The 19,250-nt window shown below is 32.8% G+C and overlaps 1 protein-coding gene across 1 annotated transcript; it reads right to left on the reverse strand.

The window, feature by feature from the left end:
- Positions 1–5,342: 5,342 nt before the first annotated feature.
- LOC127705702 (insoluble matrix shell protein 1-like) lies at positions 5,343–11,293 on the reverse strand. The gene is made up of 5 exons (XM_052210078.1): positions 11,274–11,293; positions 10,749–10,790; positions 10,129–10,281; positions 8,191–8,393; positions 5,343–5,834 (listed from the first exon to the last, which is right to left on the reverse strand). Exons 3-5 carry the CDS (start codon positions 10,262–10,264, stop codon positions 5,382–5,384), a joined length of 792 nt encoding a protein of 263 aa, XP_052066038.1. The 5' UTR covers positions 10,265–10,281; positions 10,749–10,790; positions 11,274–11,293; the 3' UTR covers positions 5,343–5,381.
- Between the last annotated feature and the right edge of the window lie 7,957 nt (positions 11,294–19,250).

Below are 19,250 nucleotides of genomic sequence, written 5' to 3' on the forward strand. Positions count from 1 at the left end.
ATCTCATCCCTGTCAAATGATGTTTTTGTATTTTGGAATACATGAGTGCTCATTTATTCCTAATTATTTTACAAGACACTCGTAGTAGTACAATTTCCACATGATCCATACAAAGACAAGTCACGAAAAGTAAAATTGTTGAATGTACGCTTTGCCGATTACACTCTCCAAATATGATTTAAAGGCTTTTTTTTCTTCTTAGTCAGTTGGTAAATTGTGTGACTTCGTTTGAGTACAAGCGTTTTCAAACAAGCTACCAATATTGAGCTGAAACACATATATACTATTTTTGATCTAAACCATGACAGTCTTGATCAAAACCATGACGAATGGCTAGACTCTTAACCGAACCATGTCAATAGCTTAACCAAACCATAGCATTTTCAATAGATTGCTGATGCTGCGTTCATTTCGTTCGACTTACAATACAGAATCAAACTTTTATTAGCTCGTTTGAATAGAACTGAGGCAATCGTTCGGGGAAGTAACTTTACTCAACCATGTTCAACTTAACCAAACAATGACACAATCACTGTACTAAACGCTCCTGGATATGACGAGGTTACTACCTGTGATCACCATCACTGGTGATCCGATGGATAAAATCCGGCGAAGAATTGTCACTGGTTCAGACGTACTTATATATATAAACCAGTGACGACTCTACAACAGATTTTATCCATCGGATCACCAGTGATGGTGATACAAGGCTGAAAACACATTTCTGTATATATGTAGGAGCCTAGGTGGTCGAGTGGTCTAGCACGTCGAGCACAGTGCAAGGCGATTTGGTGCCACGATATCTTAGTAGCATGAGTTCGAATCCAAGCCAGGGAAGAACAACAAATTTGCTAACGCTAATTTACAGATCTAACATTGTTGGGCTGTTATTTGGGCGAATTATATATATATATAAAATTAAACAAGTCTAAATTGAAAACAACGTTCAAACCTATGATTGCGTTGGATAAAAACCGCAATTTTTTTACGTGTGCATGCAAAAAAAATGTCTTGGTAGAGGGGTCTAAATACAGCACAAACAACATTTTCCAAAAGACCAAAAAAGTGAAAAAGTATATTTTAACAAAACGCATTTGACTAGCAGGTCGAACAACGGATGTTCTTAAACTCTGCTGACTGCCATTGGCGATTGAAAAATAAACGGATCACCAGATGTAACAAAATGGATCTTAACTATGAATTTAATACCAAACAGAAAACAATAAACTTGCGGAAAAGATAGTATACCGCAAACAAAAGGTGCAAAAATTAGTACATCATAATCGGATTTCGACAATTGATGTCTCTTCAGTGATGTTAGGAATCGAAACGGTATTTGGAAAGCCATATAATTCACCTCAATTTAGGATAGACTCTAAATTGAAAACAACGTTCAAACCTATGATTGCGTTGTAACAAAATGGATCTTAACTATTAATTTAATACCAAACAGAAAAAAATAAACTTGCGGAAAAGATGGTATACCGCAAACAAAAGGTGCAAAAATTAGTACACCATACCAGGATTTCGACAATTGTAAAATTAAATACACAATTTCAAGACTAACAAGTCATATTCTTGAAAAGTCCCAAGATGGATGAAAGTGCGAGACAATGCTGCTTTTAAAACTTTTTTTGTGTATTAAAGTTTTAATATATAATTCTGTGCACCGCTTGAAAAGAAACTTTTTTTTGTATAAATATGTATAATTCTTGAATATGAAATTTAGCACAACAATGTCTGACCGTGCAGGGATGGCCCAACATTGGCTATATTCACATAGTTTGAACGGGGGCGGGGGGAGTAGTCATTGGCAATCATAACACATTTAGGCCACACTAAATTAATTTCTAGTTCTTCGCACGCTTTCCGTAAAAAAGGGTAGCGAGAGAGCGAAATTTTTGTATTTGTTTTTTTTTTCAGTTTCATTTTTGGCAGGCGAAAGTATGTTTTACTAGCGAGCGATATTATTTTTGAAATATTAAAAACATAAATTTTATGAAAAGCATTTTATGCAAGCGAGCGATCAGAAATTTATACAGTTTTGGTGCTTCATGTTTTTTTATATATTACCCTACTTTGCTTCTTAATATGTTCCCAGACACCCTGTTGAATCTTTTACAACATTTCTAGTACACAAATTGTTAACTAGTAGCAAAGCATAGATAATTTCGTGAAGTCTGCTCAAATAAAGATCCAGCTGAACATGAAATAGTACAACAGCACTGAACAGGTGCAAATTCATGTTTGATGACAGTTATAATTGATGCATTATAAAAATAAGGAGATGTGGTATGATTACCAATGAAACAACTCTCCCCAAAAGTTCAAAGAAATTGATATTTACAATTATATTTCTCACAATTCATTTAAGAAAACTAACAGCTAATTCATAACAAAACAATTTACCAAAACAAATTTGACAGACTTGAGCCAACAACCGGTGCACTACAGGCTCCTGCCTTGGGACAGGCGCATATAGAATTGTATGTTTTTTCAAATAAACGTACGCAAAGCATATACGCATGTATAAAGCTTTTATATACAAATTTATTAATTGATATGGGCAAATCAGCCCTAGTACGGATAAATCAGCATGTGCAATAGTGATGACGTTGTCCTTTCAATATAAATCAAGAGTTAATATTGCTTTTCAGACAGGGACAATAAGGAAAAACAGGGTCGGCCCATGGGCTAATACGGGACGTTCACTTCCGGTTTCCATTTTCTCACGCCTTGCTTAACTTGGACGTATCGTTATGCATAACAAACATTTGTATTATATTTTTTTAACTTAATATCATAAAATGTAAAGTTTAAATGATGTTCAGTGTTTTGTAAGGTCTTTAAGTCATGAAACGGACATATTTCACAGCCTATTCGAGTACAACTTTTGATTTTTGACACTGTTTCATTTCCATTGATCACTCGTCAGAACGCAGAATAGTTAAACTGCCTGATTTATTCTTCCAAGCTACTTTATATTTGTTACATAAAATGAATTGTAATAGCAAAATATTAAGAACTTGGACGAGAAATTAGAAATTACGTCTGACAATGTTGACAAAAAATCCATGGACGTGAATGCGAAAAGACAAGTTCAGATATGAATCTCTATATCTTCTTCACGGTAAGTTTCTTAGTTTATTATAATTAAAATAAATAAAATCAATAAATAAAAGTGTTATTAACTGGCTGTTTCTGTATTGGCCCTGTTATAGATTCTCGATCAGCTGTATTGGCCCTCGACTCTTCGAGTCTTGGGTCCGTTACAACTAACCTCGAATCTATAACGGGGCCAATACAGAAACAGCCAGTTAATAACACTATAATACATATTTGTGTTTACAACAAGGCGAAAATTTATTAAGGACTGTCCTTCAAAAAATCATTAAGTATACTTCTACGTATTCAAATGCATCACACCAGATGCTATATATACTATTTAAACAAAAGAATCATTTTAATACATTCCACTTATTAGTCATGCTTTGCTGAAGAATTTAATATGATTAATTAATTGATTGTTGGTTGCTTAACATCCAATGACAAATGTTTCATGCATTTTCAGGATGAGAACATTCAACAAATTAACAATAAACACAATGGGTAGGTCCTGCAACAGAGGCGGTCCGGGACGAGGGTCGGTGAAATTTGGACTGCCACGGGAAAATGAGGGTACAATATACATTGGACAGGGACAGAAATTCAGCCTTTGCAACAGGCCACTTACTGTTTTCTCAAAGAGTTGTTGCAAGGGTTTTTAATGCGCAAAGAGTGTGGCACTCTCCTAACACGAGACATCAGATTTAACGTCCCAATTCTAACCGGGCGTGACTGTGCACTTATACATTCCGCACAGCCATACGAATGCCCCACACTAGCGAGGGTTTTACTTCCAGTCGAAGGAAGACCTATGATGAGCCACATTCTATTCACGAGTCACCCTAGGGGGAGAAGAATTTTATAGCAATCAGATCTTTATGTATATTGGGAGATTGCTCTGTGTTGAAGGCCATACTGTGAACTTGACTGGGTACAAACCTCAACAAATTTGGTCTCTGGTGGAAGTTTGTCTCATTGACAATCGTACAAATTCTTATTTTTAGAAGATTTTGTAAATTGTTAAGTTGAATTGATTGAATTATATTCAAGTACCATTAACACGTTCTTGTTAATTTCCATGCTTTATAACTTTGTAATGGTATTCAAATATAAATGAAAGTTTCAAGGGAAAAAACTTTTATTCTAAAAGATAAAAAAAAGGTAAAAAATATAATAGTATCATCGCGGTACCATTTCAATGCATTTTCTGCCATCTTCGGGTTACTCTTTTCATCGAGTTATATTTTCAGTATTCAAATCTTCCTATTCGATGGCATTGTTGCTTTGTGCCAAATTGTGATCTTGCACGGAGCACTTCAAACATATCGGTAAAACAATCGTCCAAATCACATCCCACTGCTGTGTTTGGTAGTAAACTGTTGTCTGCGTTACCACTGTAACTACACATATTCCACTCGTGTCTTACGTTTGGAATATATATCCTATTATTTGTCCATAATACAAAAACGTTGTGAATGTTAGATCTAGATCGTTTTTATGTCAAATTTCTTGTCTGTATGACGTGATTTTAAAACGCATAACTGATTAAAATTTTGGTTATATTAATTTAGTATATAAATATAAAACGCGCGCGGCTCCGTACTGGACGCTTTTTTTCTCGTCGACCTTTCACAACACGCGGAAAATCCGACGAACGAGGTATTAATTTGGCGTGGCCTTACTTACTTTTATTTGTGTCTATTTAGGCAGCAACATATACTTTACAAACGTATATGGTTCGATGTCTTAATAGAGGAAGCTAATTTATTGAATTTCAAATATAGTATTTAATTGACCAAAATATTTTCATCGTGGTAAACTACATGCTATTTTAACATATTCTGACATATATATTTGAACTGTTTATCAAATAGAAGAAACTTAATCGATAAATATCATATAAAACAAAAAATTCAACATTTGTGTAATAAGCCAAAAACTTCAGTTTTAACTTATAATATATTTTAGCCCTGACAACCAAGACTTTTTTTTAGGGGGGGGGGGGATGGTTTCGGAAATAAAATAAGAATAGTTTGAAAAGGATATACCAAAGATCATCCCTGCAAAGTTTAGACACCTTCTGTAGTTCCAGAAAATAGTTCTCAGAGTTAACCGATAGATAACAGACGACGGATACAAGGTAATGCCAAAAGCTCACCCTAACTTGTAGTCAGTTGAGGTACCATAAACACATACAAAACAAATCTTATCGTTATTTGACCCAGCAAAACAGCAAAAACTCTGCAAATTATTTATTTATTTTCCAGCATATCTTTCTAGTCAATATGTACCAATTGAGGGACAGTTGTCATGAATGTTACGAATTTATATGGACCTAGATTGCACTGGCGAGGATCTGTTATGATATCATGATCCTCGTCATAATCACGAACGAAACTTTGCCCTGGTTTGTGTGAGAATTGGTTATTGTTGTCAAGTCGAAACCAGTGGAAATCTTGTGATGGCCATATGACAAGCGCAACAAGATTGCGAATATTTATCGGGACGTTACCATCTTCAGCAACAACTTGCAACTGTAAACCATCTGCCTCTGCATTTTTCTGGACAACTACACCGGTAATTTCTTCCATTGGAAGACCGGACGCTCTTCCCGGTTGTGCGAAGGTATTGGTTTTCATATTGTTGGCGTAGTTGTAGCAATTGTTGTATGGTTGTACACTTTGAATATTCCAACTACGTGGATCATATGCAGGTAGTTGTAGATCTCCCTAAAATAAAAACTTAAACTTGTGGGTCTGTTCTACCTATCTAGAATTCAAAACCTAAGATACATTGTAGGTCTAATACTTTGGATTAATCTATGAAGCACGCCTTCCTGTTGCTTTAGTTTATTGGTTTTGGTATTGTTTCAGTAGCATGAACCCTCCCAAAAAATCATATTTGGAAGAAATGGATTAAAAGTACATATATATGTATTACCGTTTTACCGATCATGTTATGCTACTTGGACATCTAGGCGTCAATTATTCCAGAAAAAGATGCGGAATGATTATTCAGGTTTTCGGCAGTATTATTATCCTTCTCCAGTTGCTTGTGTGACTGTTTCGGACCATATGGGTATTTGGATCATGTCCATATGGGTATAGTCAAACGGTCCAACCATACGCGTATTGTTCGGACGGTTTTAATCAATTCATTAACATGTCCCAGAACATATAAATATTACGATCATACACGTATGGTCATAACCATATGGGTATATACTGAACATCATGTACGAGCCGAAAGTTTTTAATCAAATCATAAAGGTACCTTTACATATTTTGCAATGTGATCATCCGAGTTTGCAAAAGTAAACAAAACACTGTATTGGTAGATTCAAATATATATGTCAGTGTTTTATGCAATTGTAAAAAAAAGTCTGGAACATAGAGAGAAAATTATGCTTGTATATTGTATATTTTCTAGTTGAAAGTCGAAGTTTTATAGAACCTGAACTGGAAAGTTTAATGTAATAATTCAGAATTTGATTTTTCAAACGTAGATTTTATGTTTTCAATTATTTTCAAGAGTTATTTACGTATCCATAATTCAATGTAAAAAAAATACAAGATGCATGTATGTATTTGTATATCTCAATGTTCTATAAGCATATCCCTAATATCAAAGTTTCCGCAAGCAATGTCTTCAGACAATAACTCCAATGCAAAAAATACAAAACAGCTGTATAGGCTAATTCGTTTCGTAAGGGTAGAAGGCTTTAGAAAAATACTCAGAACAAGTCATCGCATTATATGGTCAAACTACTCGTATCGTCAGGCTCGTATCTATCCATAATGAATTACACTCATAAGGTCATACCATATGCGTTTAATCCAAATACTCATCTGATCCAGAAAATAAGCATTCCATGGTCATTAGAGCTAATGGTTGATCTTTTGTTTGGGCATAAAAGTAAGTGAACACTTAAAATTACCAGATTACTAGTTAAATATAAACAGTGTGATTTCACGACAAAAGTCTGATACGGTATAGTTCAATCAGTTCTCGTACAATGTGAAAATGAATTTTCGTCAAATTTAACATGTTTAATGTATAATACACTTCGAAACATATGCACAACAACCATGTTGCCCCTACATCGATACAAGTGAGACCCATGCGATTTATTGAACAATGTGTTATATTCTATTTATTGCTTATTTAAAGAGTTGGCATACATGTAACCACATTGGAGAGTATCATTAAACAATATATTTGTTCAAATACATTCATATAAATTTCAGGAGAAATCGTATGCACACAATATTTTAACTAGGAAGAAATGTAATTTTAGTTCAATAGCAACTGTAATATAGTTTTACGTTAGACGTTTAAGTGACGCATTGTTTCCCCTTTATATATAACTGGACGGGTGTTATTGTGTTCAATGAATATGTTCTTCGGCTTTTACATAAACAAGATGCTATTTTTTCGCATCTGATGATATTCTTTTGCTTTTTAGCAGTAGCTACTGCATTTATATAATATACAACACTGAATGGGCAAGAACTGTCTTATTTTCTTTTGACATTTTGTAAAAACGAGAAATTGATTAACTTTTAACCTTTACAATTACCGTTTTTGATTAAATATTATGAATGATACCCTTTATATTTGTGACTGAATGTCTTCCCTCGGACAACAGTAAAAATCATTTCTACATTTCGAAATTAATCGAAATGTAACATAGCATGTTGCCGTGGTACATGACGTTGTTGGATTCAAATAGGAAACCCATATTACATTGAAAATAAGTGCACGTAACTATAAATGCACGTCAGTTTAAAACAACACATATTCGTAGAGGTGATTGAATTATTGAATATGCATTTCTTAAATATTGGAATAGGCAGACATTTCTGTGATTTTATCCAAGAATATTGTCTGAATATATTATCTATTTCAATGACTTTCCAACTATTCATTTACGGTTTACTTTCATTATACAACATGTTTGAAATAACTCTTTCCAACTCATAGAAATAAAAATCAAAGGTAATTATGATCCATGTAATTTTAGACACAATCTAGCGGATAAATATCTTTTAGAAGGAAAGATTACTTGAATCGTTACTTGTGTACCTCTTGTCCCAAATTCCCGTCCAGATGTCCTAAAACATGATCTATGACACTCTTCGATATGAAGTGTTGAAGAGACGATGATTGGGCTTCCCTGACATGGTTACTACTGTGAAGTAGAAGCTTCTCAAGTTCGATGTTTGATTTTTTTGGGATCTTGTATATTGTGTTATCATGACGAACAGTGAAGCCACTGTAACCTAATCCTACAAATAATAACAATATCATAAGATAACGAGAATATGATCAGTAGCATGTCATGACAAAATAATCAAATCAAAATGATATACCAAATCAAAGAATGAAATAATTGGTATAAACTTTTCGGCTCTTTATATGATATATTAAAAATTTCATTTTAGTAAGTAAAGTTTTGCAGTGAAATAGTGACGTCACACCCTTTCTACAAATGTTCTACTAAAGGATATATCATATTCTCACATAATAATTTCATTCCAGTATGTATAGTTTCTCAGTGGTACAGTGATGTCACGCCATTTCTAGTGAGAGATATTGTTATCTCACATAATAGTCTATGGCAGTGGTTTAGCATAGTAATTTTAAATTTGATTAAATGTATCAATGACCGCTATTTGTGGAGACTTGGATAACAAACAAAGGAGTAGGCTCGATAAGGCCCTAAAATGATTCCATTGTTAAGCTTAATTTTCAAATCAGGATTTATTTTAGGATTAAACGACTTTTTAAAGGAATTTATTGGTGTATAAACTTGACCAATTCACTCATAAACAAATAAAAACCGTAAGGACTTTTATGATATGTTTGTGCCAATAAATTCCTTTAAAAAGGAATTACATGCTTATAATTCTTTGAAATTTGAGATAAGGAATTTATTTTTCTATACTCGTAACCTCTATTACACGTAAATTGTATATTGGTGTCATTGAAATGGCCTGGCGCATGCATATTTTTGTAGGTTAACGCAAAAATATGTCGCAGTGACTTCTTGAAATTCGCTATCTGATAAAAAATAAACTACAAAAACTCTTATTATCATTCAAATGTAGATTGTGTGTTAATTATTTAATTTAACGATTAACGCGAAGTGAAATTAAATATTATTAACGTCGAGCCGGATTGTGTTATTATCGCCGGCATCTTGTTTACATTGGTGCACAAATTGATGTTCGTTCAACGTCGTCTATCGAAAAATAACCAACGTCAAGAACAACTACCGGTAGCCTTCTCGACCAATTAAACATATCAACGTATTCCCTAATATGCAAATCATATAAGAACTATTGACCAATATCACAATGAATCATAGCTCAATACAGTGACTAGATAGGAAATAAGGTTTTTTGTTGAAAATTTATGTACCTGCGTTTTCTTCATGACGTCACAAATAGTACTCTTTTTAATTTTCCACGAAAAAATCAATGAAAATGGGTAAATTTCCATTGATTTTTGGACAGGAAACATAGAGCGCATACGTCGACAAAAATGATCATTTAAAGTAATGTTTGTAAAGACATTTTACATGTCTAACTTGAATATTTAGTTTGTCGACGCCTGCGTTCTATGTTTCCTGGTCCTAAATTTGGTTGAAATCCGGCCGATTTTGTCAAATTTCGTCAAAATATCTTATCTTGTTCTATTTGATATGTAGAAATCAACGCGTAAGAATAAAACTTTGACACAAATAGTTCTATTTCACTTTCTTACTTGTCTGTAAGTCAACTTAAAACATTTTTTATGAAGTCACATTGAACTTTATAATCGGGGCCAAAAATGGCCTTTACCGAATTTACTCCTTTTCGCTAAAATATTTCTTTTTCTTAATCTCGGCAGAGACTCGGTTTAGATAGGATATATATTAGTCTTAGATGTGACACGGTCCTGCCTCACCCTTATAAGGATGAAGTTTATTATATTTCTGATACATATGAACATATTAAATCAATTTTGTTTACAGTTTACCTGTTGTCATGTCGTTTTGAACATGGCTTTCTATTTTTTCAACAATATCTCCGAATTTGTGATGATTTCCATCAATTTTCCATTTTGGATTTTCCCGACCAGAAAAAACATGCATGGTAACTTCAACATGTGGCATTTTCTTTCAGGAGGAATCTGAAAGTAAATCACTTCAATTTTAAAAACATTTATCTCTTAAATATATCGTTAAACAAACAATAAATAAGTAAAAAGTTAACCGATTTCATTTAATATAGTGTGAAAGAAATTGAACAACTAGTAACTTTACACCAAATACCCGTTTGATGTTCAATATATGATATATCTATCACAATGTTGATACATATACATTAAAAGGTTGTTAATATCAGTTTAACAATCAGCACTACGTTAGAGAGCAAAGGTTAAACCACAAAATAGTATGCTAAACAAAATATTAACTTAACAAGAAAACACATAATATAGCAGGCATAAGCTCAATCACAATAATTACAGTGTCATTGTTTGCAATTCCAAGACTATATTAGACTTCTTATGATGTGAATGATTACTGAGCTGTAAAGTGGTTTGGCAACGCATTCCATTTTGTGATTGCAACACAACTTAAATATTTTAAACCTTACCGTGTAGTACTGACAGGAAATATTAATGCTAGATTCTGAAACCTAAAAGAATAATTTTATTTCTTTATTTTTGTCATACCATGTAGTGTAGATTGACTTTCTCAAGTTCATTTATCAACACAAAAACAATGCGTAGTCTCCGGAATATACGTGTTGGCATTTATATACAAAAAAATATTTGAATGTGTGGTGTTTACACACTTCATGATTTTCATAGATATAACACGGTTACATTTTAGGTATCGATTTTTTTTATTTGTATTTTACTCACGTACAAAAACCCCATCAAAGAGGACAAGATTTAAAGTGTATGATAAATTAAAGCAACGACATATTGTTGTTTCCTATCATTAATTACCTTCGTTTATTTTGGTTTACTCACCTGTATATATTTGTAATGTTATTAATACAATTCGAATACTAAGTATTTTCATGATACAAGTAGACAATTTAGATTTCTTTTTATCAAAAAAAATATGTTTTGATTATCCATATTAACCTTATTACAAAATTTAAATAACTTACCAGATATCAGCCAAAAATCGAAGCAATACAATATCTTTATTCTCAAGGTATACCCCTATATATATGTATTTAGAATCACGTTCGACCAATGGAATCAAAAGATTTTGATATTTAACGTACCATGTTAATTTGTTTTACAATCCATCAATTCGTAGAAATCACATGAAAATAATAACCCTATATGGCGATATAATATTCAGCAAATCTATTAATATATCATACCGATATCTAAATAGTAGTACTTTTACTCATTACTTGAATTGTGTGAATTTTAAGAAGTTCTTTGTTAAACATGGTTTACGTTCGTAATCTTTGTCTACCGATAACAACGAGCATGACTTTTATATTTTAAATTATGATTTGATATACAATTTGTATGAATATATTTCAAGTGTGGTTTCACTCACTAGTTTTATGAAATATGGTGAATATATCTATAAAGATAGATGAGTTAATTGGATACAAAGAAACTGTACCACTGACATTATTTACACTAGTTTTGTTGTTGTCAATGCTTTGGGATAAAAAAAGTTAATGGTGGATTCAATTGAAGAAGAATCTGTTTTTTATAAGAATTTACCCGATCTTCAGTTCTTTTGAAAAATATAGAGACTGATAAGATCTACACTCAAGTGATCAAGCAAAATCGCCAGCTGAAACATATAAGATGTCTATGTTCAGCCTTCATATGGGAACCAACTGTGAGTCTCTCCTTGCTTACCTTTTCTTATAGTCATATCAGTCAGGGCTCATTCATACACTTGTTAATAACAAGAAGATCAAATACACTAGCTCATTCAATTTCACATACAGGTACATTGGTTATGTTCTTTCCTTTTCCAATCCAAACTTTTCTAATTGGGTCCCAATAATATTTTCTCCTGAGATTAAATAAACCACATTATTTGACATATACCTCGAATTAGACTCAAGCAAAAATATCAGTACCATGTTCAATATGACAAACGATTTAGATTTTGAAATTATAATTTTTCCTCACCTAAGCAGCAATATACCAACTTCATCCGTGTATGGAGTATACCTTTCTAAACTACCATTTTCAATCGCGTATAGCTGCAACTCATAGTATGTAAAACGTCATCGATGTCTCAGCAAAGAACATTTCGTATTTTTTCCCAAAGGTTCATCTAGAAGTTTAAAGACTTATATAATAATGTTCAGTGTCAACCTCACAGATAATACAACGTGGTCTGTAGCTTGAATTCTATATACTGACGCTGTATATCAGTCTTATTTCTTTACAGTTTTCCCCTTTGTACTATTTATATGATTCATGCTTGATTTGGTTGTATGACTTTTGACATGACGTGTTTTTGCATCCAGCAGTCGGGTTTGATTGTTTTCTTCAACAAATGCCTGTTCCACGTCCGGAATATGACAATTGTTTTCCATTCGTACCGTTATTATAGTAGAGCGTTTGATCTAGTATTTGAATTAAGAAAGGAATTCGGTTTTGTTGTATTAACTTTATTTTTGCTCTTTTTCTGGAAAGTTTTTATATTTCAATATACTGTTCTTTGAACTACAAACAATGTTTGTCGTCTTTGCTAGATTTAGTTTATGCTTATTGATATTTTAAGTCAGTATGTTGTATATCTATTCATGCTCTAATAAAGGTTTATCCAGTTTAAGCTGATGAACTCCATCCTTTTAACGTCAACCAAATATGTCTGTTTGGTTTACAGAAGCATATTTGTTAATAGAGCTTTCTTACATTTTAACGAACGAGCATGTATGACATTTCCACGATAACACTTAAACTCTATGGTTTATACGGTCAAACAACATTCTTTTCTGACTCATACGTATTTTTAAACATTACAGCATATCGCAAAAAAAAAAACAAAAAAACAAAAAAACAAAACAAAACACGCTTTTAATATCTGAAAATAAAGATAAAGAAAATAGTTTTAACTACACTTACGTCCGATACGTTACTTATGTAAACCAAGATTACACAGATTCGAGGGAACTGTTGAAGCATGCGTTTCACTTTTAACATTTTAATGAAATTATTGAAGTATGATACTATAAGTTTAACGACACAATTCATAATTATTTTTATTTTTAATGAGTACGCTTCCATCAAATTGTTAACGTAAATAATCGAGAATTAAAAGACTAGGATGCTGCAATGTTTGGAAAAAGTAGTGTGAAATAAATCTGGGAAAAAAAAAGAATTTGCGATTAACTTTTTTTCTGTTAATGTTTAATGTTAAATGTGAAAAAAAGTAATGATCGCAGGAAACAAATGTAAAATGGAACAAATACTATAGCGCCTTTGCAAGATAATGGTTGTTGCCTTAGTAATCAACAGGTGATTTTCATAGTATGTTTTTTTTAACTATTAATATCTTTAGTTAATGCTAGATACATAACTGATTTGGGATCATTCTTTTAAACGCCGTTAATTTGTTTTAATCAACTAATAATTGCGGACTAATCATAGGTGCATTAAGCATTTACAGAAGATGTTAACACGATCAAGCATGGGGAGGGGGACAATCAACAAATTGACTACTAGAAGTGAGATATAGGATAAATGACCAGGAGACCACAACAAACCAACAAATAGAAGATCATTAACATCAATTCAAATTAAGTTTAATATGATCGTTTTATAGTTTACACTGTATAACAAACATTACATGGTAAAAAAAGAAGAAAAACAAACAAGTTACTGACAAACTTGGATGTTTTAGAAAATTCAACCGCACTGTCTCTGACTTAGCTGTATATAATAGAAGAAGGCGAAAATGTACAATAGGAGGCTTATAATGCGTCTGCTGAGTAGAGGCACTCGGGAATGACTCACTCCTTAATCCGCCCTTGAACTCTAATTAAAGATCAACTAATTATCTACATGTAGACTGTTTTGTTCATTTACATACACATTTTAACACCTAAATGTATATCAGGAAAATAAATCCACAATTTTGCATTATTTATATTCTGGATTTAATAATAACGATTAGGCAGTAAACATGCTTGTAATATTGATGATTATTGGTCGTTTAACGTCCAGTTTCAAATAGTTCGTAAATTTTCAGGATCCCTCGTGGGATTATATTTTTACCTTTCGTACGTCCCGAAATTGCCTTGTCTCACGAAAAAAAAAATTTTACACGTGTCGTTGCATGCAGTGTAATGTTCGTTGATAGGCAAAAATCAAGCTTTCGGTGGCCGGGTGTTACCTTTCCTTGTCATTTTTTATCTAGCGTCGTAACATAGAACATGATATATAAGGTATGAAGATGGAATATAACAGATCAGCTGAATTATCTATCGTAGAGGATCTTACAAATTAATGTAGGATGCAGTCACAGAAATAATTATATTATAAGTACGTCTGAACCAGTGACAACTCTACGACATATTTCATTCATCGGATCACCAGTGATGGAGATACAAGGCTGAAAACCCATTCTGTATATATAAATCGTCTAAATAACAGCTGTAAAGCAGAAGCAAATTTTTGTTCTTCCCTGGCCGGGATGACGATTTGCGCTCTGTTCGGCCCGCTAGATTGTTTGTGCTATATTTAGACCCCTCTACCAAGAAATTTGTTTTGCATGTACACGTATAAAAATTGCGGTTTTTATCCAACGCAATCATAGGTTTGAACGTTGTTTTCAATTAAGACTGCAGTTTGGTGCAGACCAAGCATTACATAAAGTAAACGCACGTTAACGCCGCGTGCACATATTTTGTTAGTTAACCTCAATTTCGCGTTTACTATATGTACGTTAACGCGGTCAACATGGAAATTTCTAATGTCTACCCGAGTAAACGCGCGTTTACTCTGCGTCTGTTTAGTTAGTATCAAATGGGCGTTTACTACAGATTTCACAAGTTTATTTTTACGTGCACTTAAAAGTAAACGGGCGTTTACTACAGATTTCACAAGTGTATCTTAACATACACTTGAAAGTAAATGCGCGTTTACTTTTTGCGTTAACTTATTGTGTAATTTATGAAATAAGCTTAGTGTACATTTGTACATTTTTGTTTTATTTTGATAAAATGACTTTTAACTTAATATTTTACGTACATTGTATATGTGTTTTTAAACCGTAACAAATCAAAAACACTTTTAATTCGAAATATCAATATTAATTAATTGCAAACAAATCAGTTCTGACAACTTTAAATAGAGGATTTTCCATTTTTTCTTTTCAAAAGTTACAAATATCGACTCACAAAAATGTTTAAAAAAATTATGCCAAAATTAAGTAATATTTTTGCCAGATCTTCTTAAACATACAGCGTGGTTCTGTACTTATACATCCCGTTATTGTGCTATTGTAAAATTGTTTGTTGCTTGTCTTTAATTTTGGCTATGTGCTTTGTCAATATGCCTTTTTATGTTTCTTTGTTACATATATGACGTGACTCTGTGTATACATTCCGTCATTGTGTTGTTGTACTATCATGGTTAATTTGTGTGTTCTTGTCTTTGATTTTTGCTAATATACTTGGTCTGTATGCCATTTTGTGCTCCTTTGTTACATATTTGTATGTTTTATTCTGTAATAGAATTATAACACAATGTTGACTGCTGTATTTTTGACATTTGTACCTATAATGTCTGTTTGTTTTGTTCATGAATCGTTGTCAATATAAGGAATTTGATGCGACTGTTATACAAGTGAGAGGTTTAGCTAGCTATAAAACCAGGTTCAAACCACCTTTTTCTACATAGGAAAATGCCTGTACCAAGTCAGGAATATGACAGTTGTTATCCATTCGTTTGATGTGTTTGAGCTTTTTATTTTGCCATTTGATTAGGGACTTTCCGTTTTGAATTTTCCTCGGAGTTCAGGATTTTTGAGATTTTACTTAATATCCTCTCACGATTGTTAGCTGAAAATCTTGTAGGTTTTACATTTTCATGATAAATATCCATTTTGTACCTATATACGATGATTAATTTTCAATTAATTAAATATGTGTCATAACATTAACTGTAATCCTCAATCTGTCAATCGATAATGTGCAGTATGTCATTTTGATGTCGCTAATCGTGTGATATGTTACATGTAGGTCAGTGTATCCAGGATAATTTTATGATCACAATCTGCGTTAATGCAAGTTGTTTACTACAAACAGTAAACGTGCGTTTATTTTTTACAAAAATAGAAGACGCGACTTTTTTCACGTTAACGCGAAAGTAAACGCGAAAGTAAACGCCCGTTTATTTTTGATGTCTACTAAAATTTCGGAGTTAACGCAGAGTTAATGCGGTGTTTACATGAAGTCACACGTCTACATGTAAGGCTTGTCTGCACCCAACTATATATATATTTGCCTTCGGGTTTATATGATCCGTTCATCCTATTTCGACTCTTCAAACTTAAAGAGTCTACACTAAATTGAGCTAAATGATATGGCCTTCCAAATACCGTTTCGATTCCTAACATCACTGAAGAGACATTGATTGTCGAAATCCGGATATGGTGTACAAATTTTTGCACCTCATGTTTGCGTAATACCATCTTTTCCGCAAGTTTATTGTTTTCTGTTTGGTATTAAATTAAAAATAAAGATTCATTTTGTTACATCTTGTGATCCTTTTATTTGGCAATCGCCAATGACAGTCAGCAGGGTTTAAGAACATCAGTTGTTCGACCTGTTAGTCAAATGCGTTTACTTTAAATATACTTTTTTCACATTTTTGGTCTTTTGGAAATTGTTGTATGTGCTGTATTTAGACCCCTCTACCAAGAAATTTGTTTTGCATGCACACGTATAAAAATTGCGGTTTTTATCCAACGCAATCATAGGTTTGAACGTTGTTTTCAATAAGGACCGCAATTTTTTTACGTGTGCATGCAAAACAAATTTCTTGAAAGAGGGGTCTAAATATAGCACAAACAACATTTTCCAAAAGACCAAAAAAGTGAAAAAGTATATTTTAACAAAACGCATTTGACTAGCAGGTCGAACAACTGATGTTCTTAAACCCTGCTGACTGTCATTGGCGATTGCCAAATAAACGGATCACCAGATGTAACAAAATGGATTTTATAATAATTTATTACCAAACAGAAAACAAAAAACTTGCGGAAAAGATGGTATACCGCAAGCATAAGGTGCAAAAATTTGTACACCATATATGATTTCGACAATAATGTCTCTTCAGTGATGTTAGGAATCGAAACGGTATGTGGAAGGCCATATATATAATTTACCTCAATTTAGGATAGTCTCTTGAATTTTGAAAGAGTCGAAATAGGATGAACGGATGATATAAACCCGAAGTCAATATATAATACAAGCTCAAACAAAAAAAATATAAACAAGTCTAAATTGAAAACAACATTCAAACCTATGATTGCGTTGGATAAAAACCGCAATTTTTATACGTGTGCATGGAAAACAAATTTCTTGGTAGAAGGGTCTAAATACAGCACAAACAACATTTTCCAAAAGACCAAAAAAGTGAAAAAGTATATATTAACAAAACGCATTTGACTAGCAGGTCGAACAACTAATGTTCTTAAACCATGCTGACTGCCGTTGGCGATTGCCAAATAAACGGATCACAAGATGTAACAAAAAGGATCTTATAATAATTTATTACCAAACAGAAAACAAAAAACATGCGGAAAAGATGGTACACCGGAAACATAAGGTGCAAAAATGTGTACACCATATCCGGATTTCGACAATTAATGTCTCTTCAGTGATGTTAGGAATCGAAACGGTATTTGGAAGGCCATATAATTTACCTCAATTTAGGATAGACTCTTGAATTTTAAAAGAGTCGAAATAGGATGAACAGATCATATAAACCCGAAGGCGAATATAATACAAGCCCAAACGAAAAAAATATAAACAAGTCTAAATTGAAAACAACGTTTAAACCTATGATTGCGTTGGATAAAAACCGCAATTTTTATACGTGTGCATGCAAAAAAAAATTCTTGGTATAGGGGTCTAAATACAGTACAAACAACATTTTCCAAAAGACCAAAAAAAGTATAAAAGTATATTTTAACAAAACGCATTTGACTAGCAGGTCGAACAACTGATGTTCTTAAACCTTACTGACTGCCATTGGCGATTGCCAAATAAATGAATCACAAGATGTAACAAAATAGATCTTATAATAATTTATTACCAAACAGAAAACAAAAAATTTGCGGAAAAGATGGTATACCGCAAACATAAGGTGCAAAAACTTGTACACCATATCCGGATTTCGACAATTAATGTCTCTTCAGTGATGTTAGGAATCGAAACGATATTTGGAAGGCCATATATATAATCTACCTCAATTTAGGATAGTCTCTTGAATTTTGAAAGAGTCGAAATAGGATGAACGGATCATATAAACCCGAAGTCAAATATAATACAAGCTCAAACGAAAAAAAATATAAACAAGTCTAAATTGGAAACAACATTCAAACCTATGATTGCGTTGGATAAAAACCGCAATTTTTATACGTGTGCATGAAAAACAAATTTCTTGGTAGAGGGGTCTAAATACAGCACAAGCAACATTTTCCAAAAGACCAAAAAAGTGAAAAAGTATATATTAACAAAACGCATTTGACTAGCAGGTCGAACAACTAATGTTCTTAAACCATGCTGACTGCCGTTGGCGATTGCCAAATAAACGGATCACAAGATGTAAGAAAATGGATCTTATAATAATTTATTACCAAACAGAAAACAAAAAACTTGCGGAAAAGATGGTATACCGCAAACATAAGTGCAAAAATGTGTACACCATATCCGGATTTCGACAATTAATGTTTCTTCAGTGATGTTAGGAATCGAAAAGGTATTTGGAAGGCCATATAATTTACCTCAATTTAGGATAGACTCTTGAATTTTGAAAGAGTCGAAATAGGATGAACAGATCATATAAACCCGAAGGCAAATATAATACAAGCCCAAACGAAAAAATATAAACAAGTCTAAATTGAAAACAACGTTCAAACCTATGAT

This window comes from Mytilus californianus, unplaced genomic scaffold, assembly GCF_021869535.1.
Source record: "Mytilus californianus isolate M0D057914Y unplaced genomic scaffold, xbMytCali1.0.p SCAF_6, whole genome shotgun sequence".
NCBI classification, from domain to species: domain Eukaryota; kingdom Metazoa; phylum Mollusca; class Bivalvia; order Mytilida; family Mytilidae; genus Mytilus; species Mytilus californianus.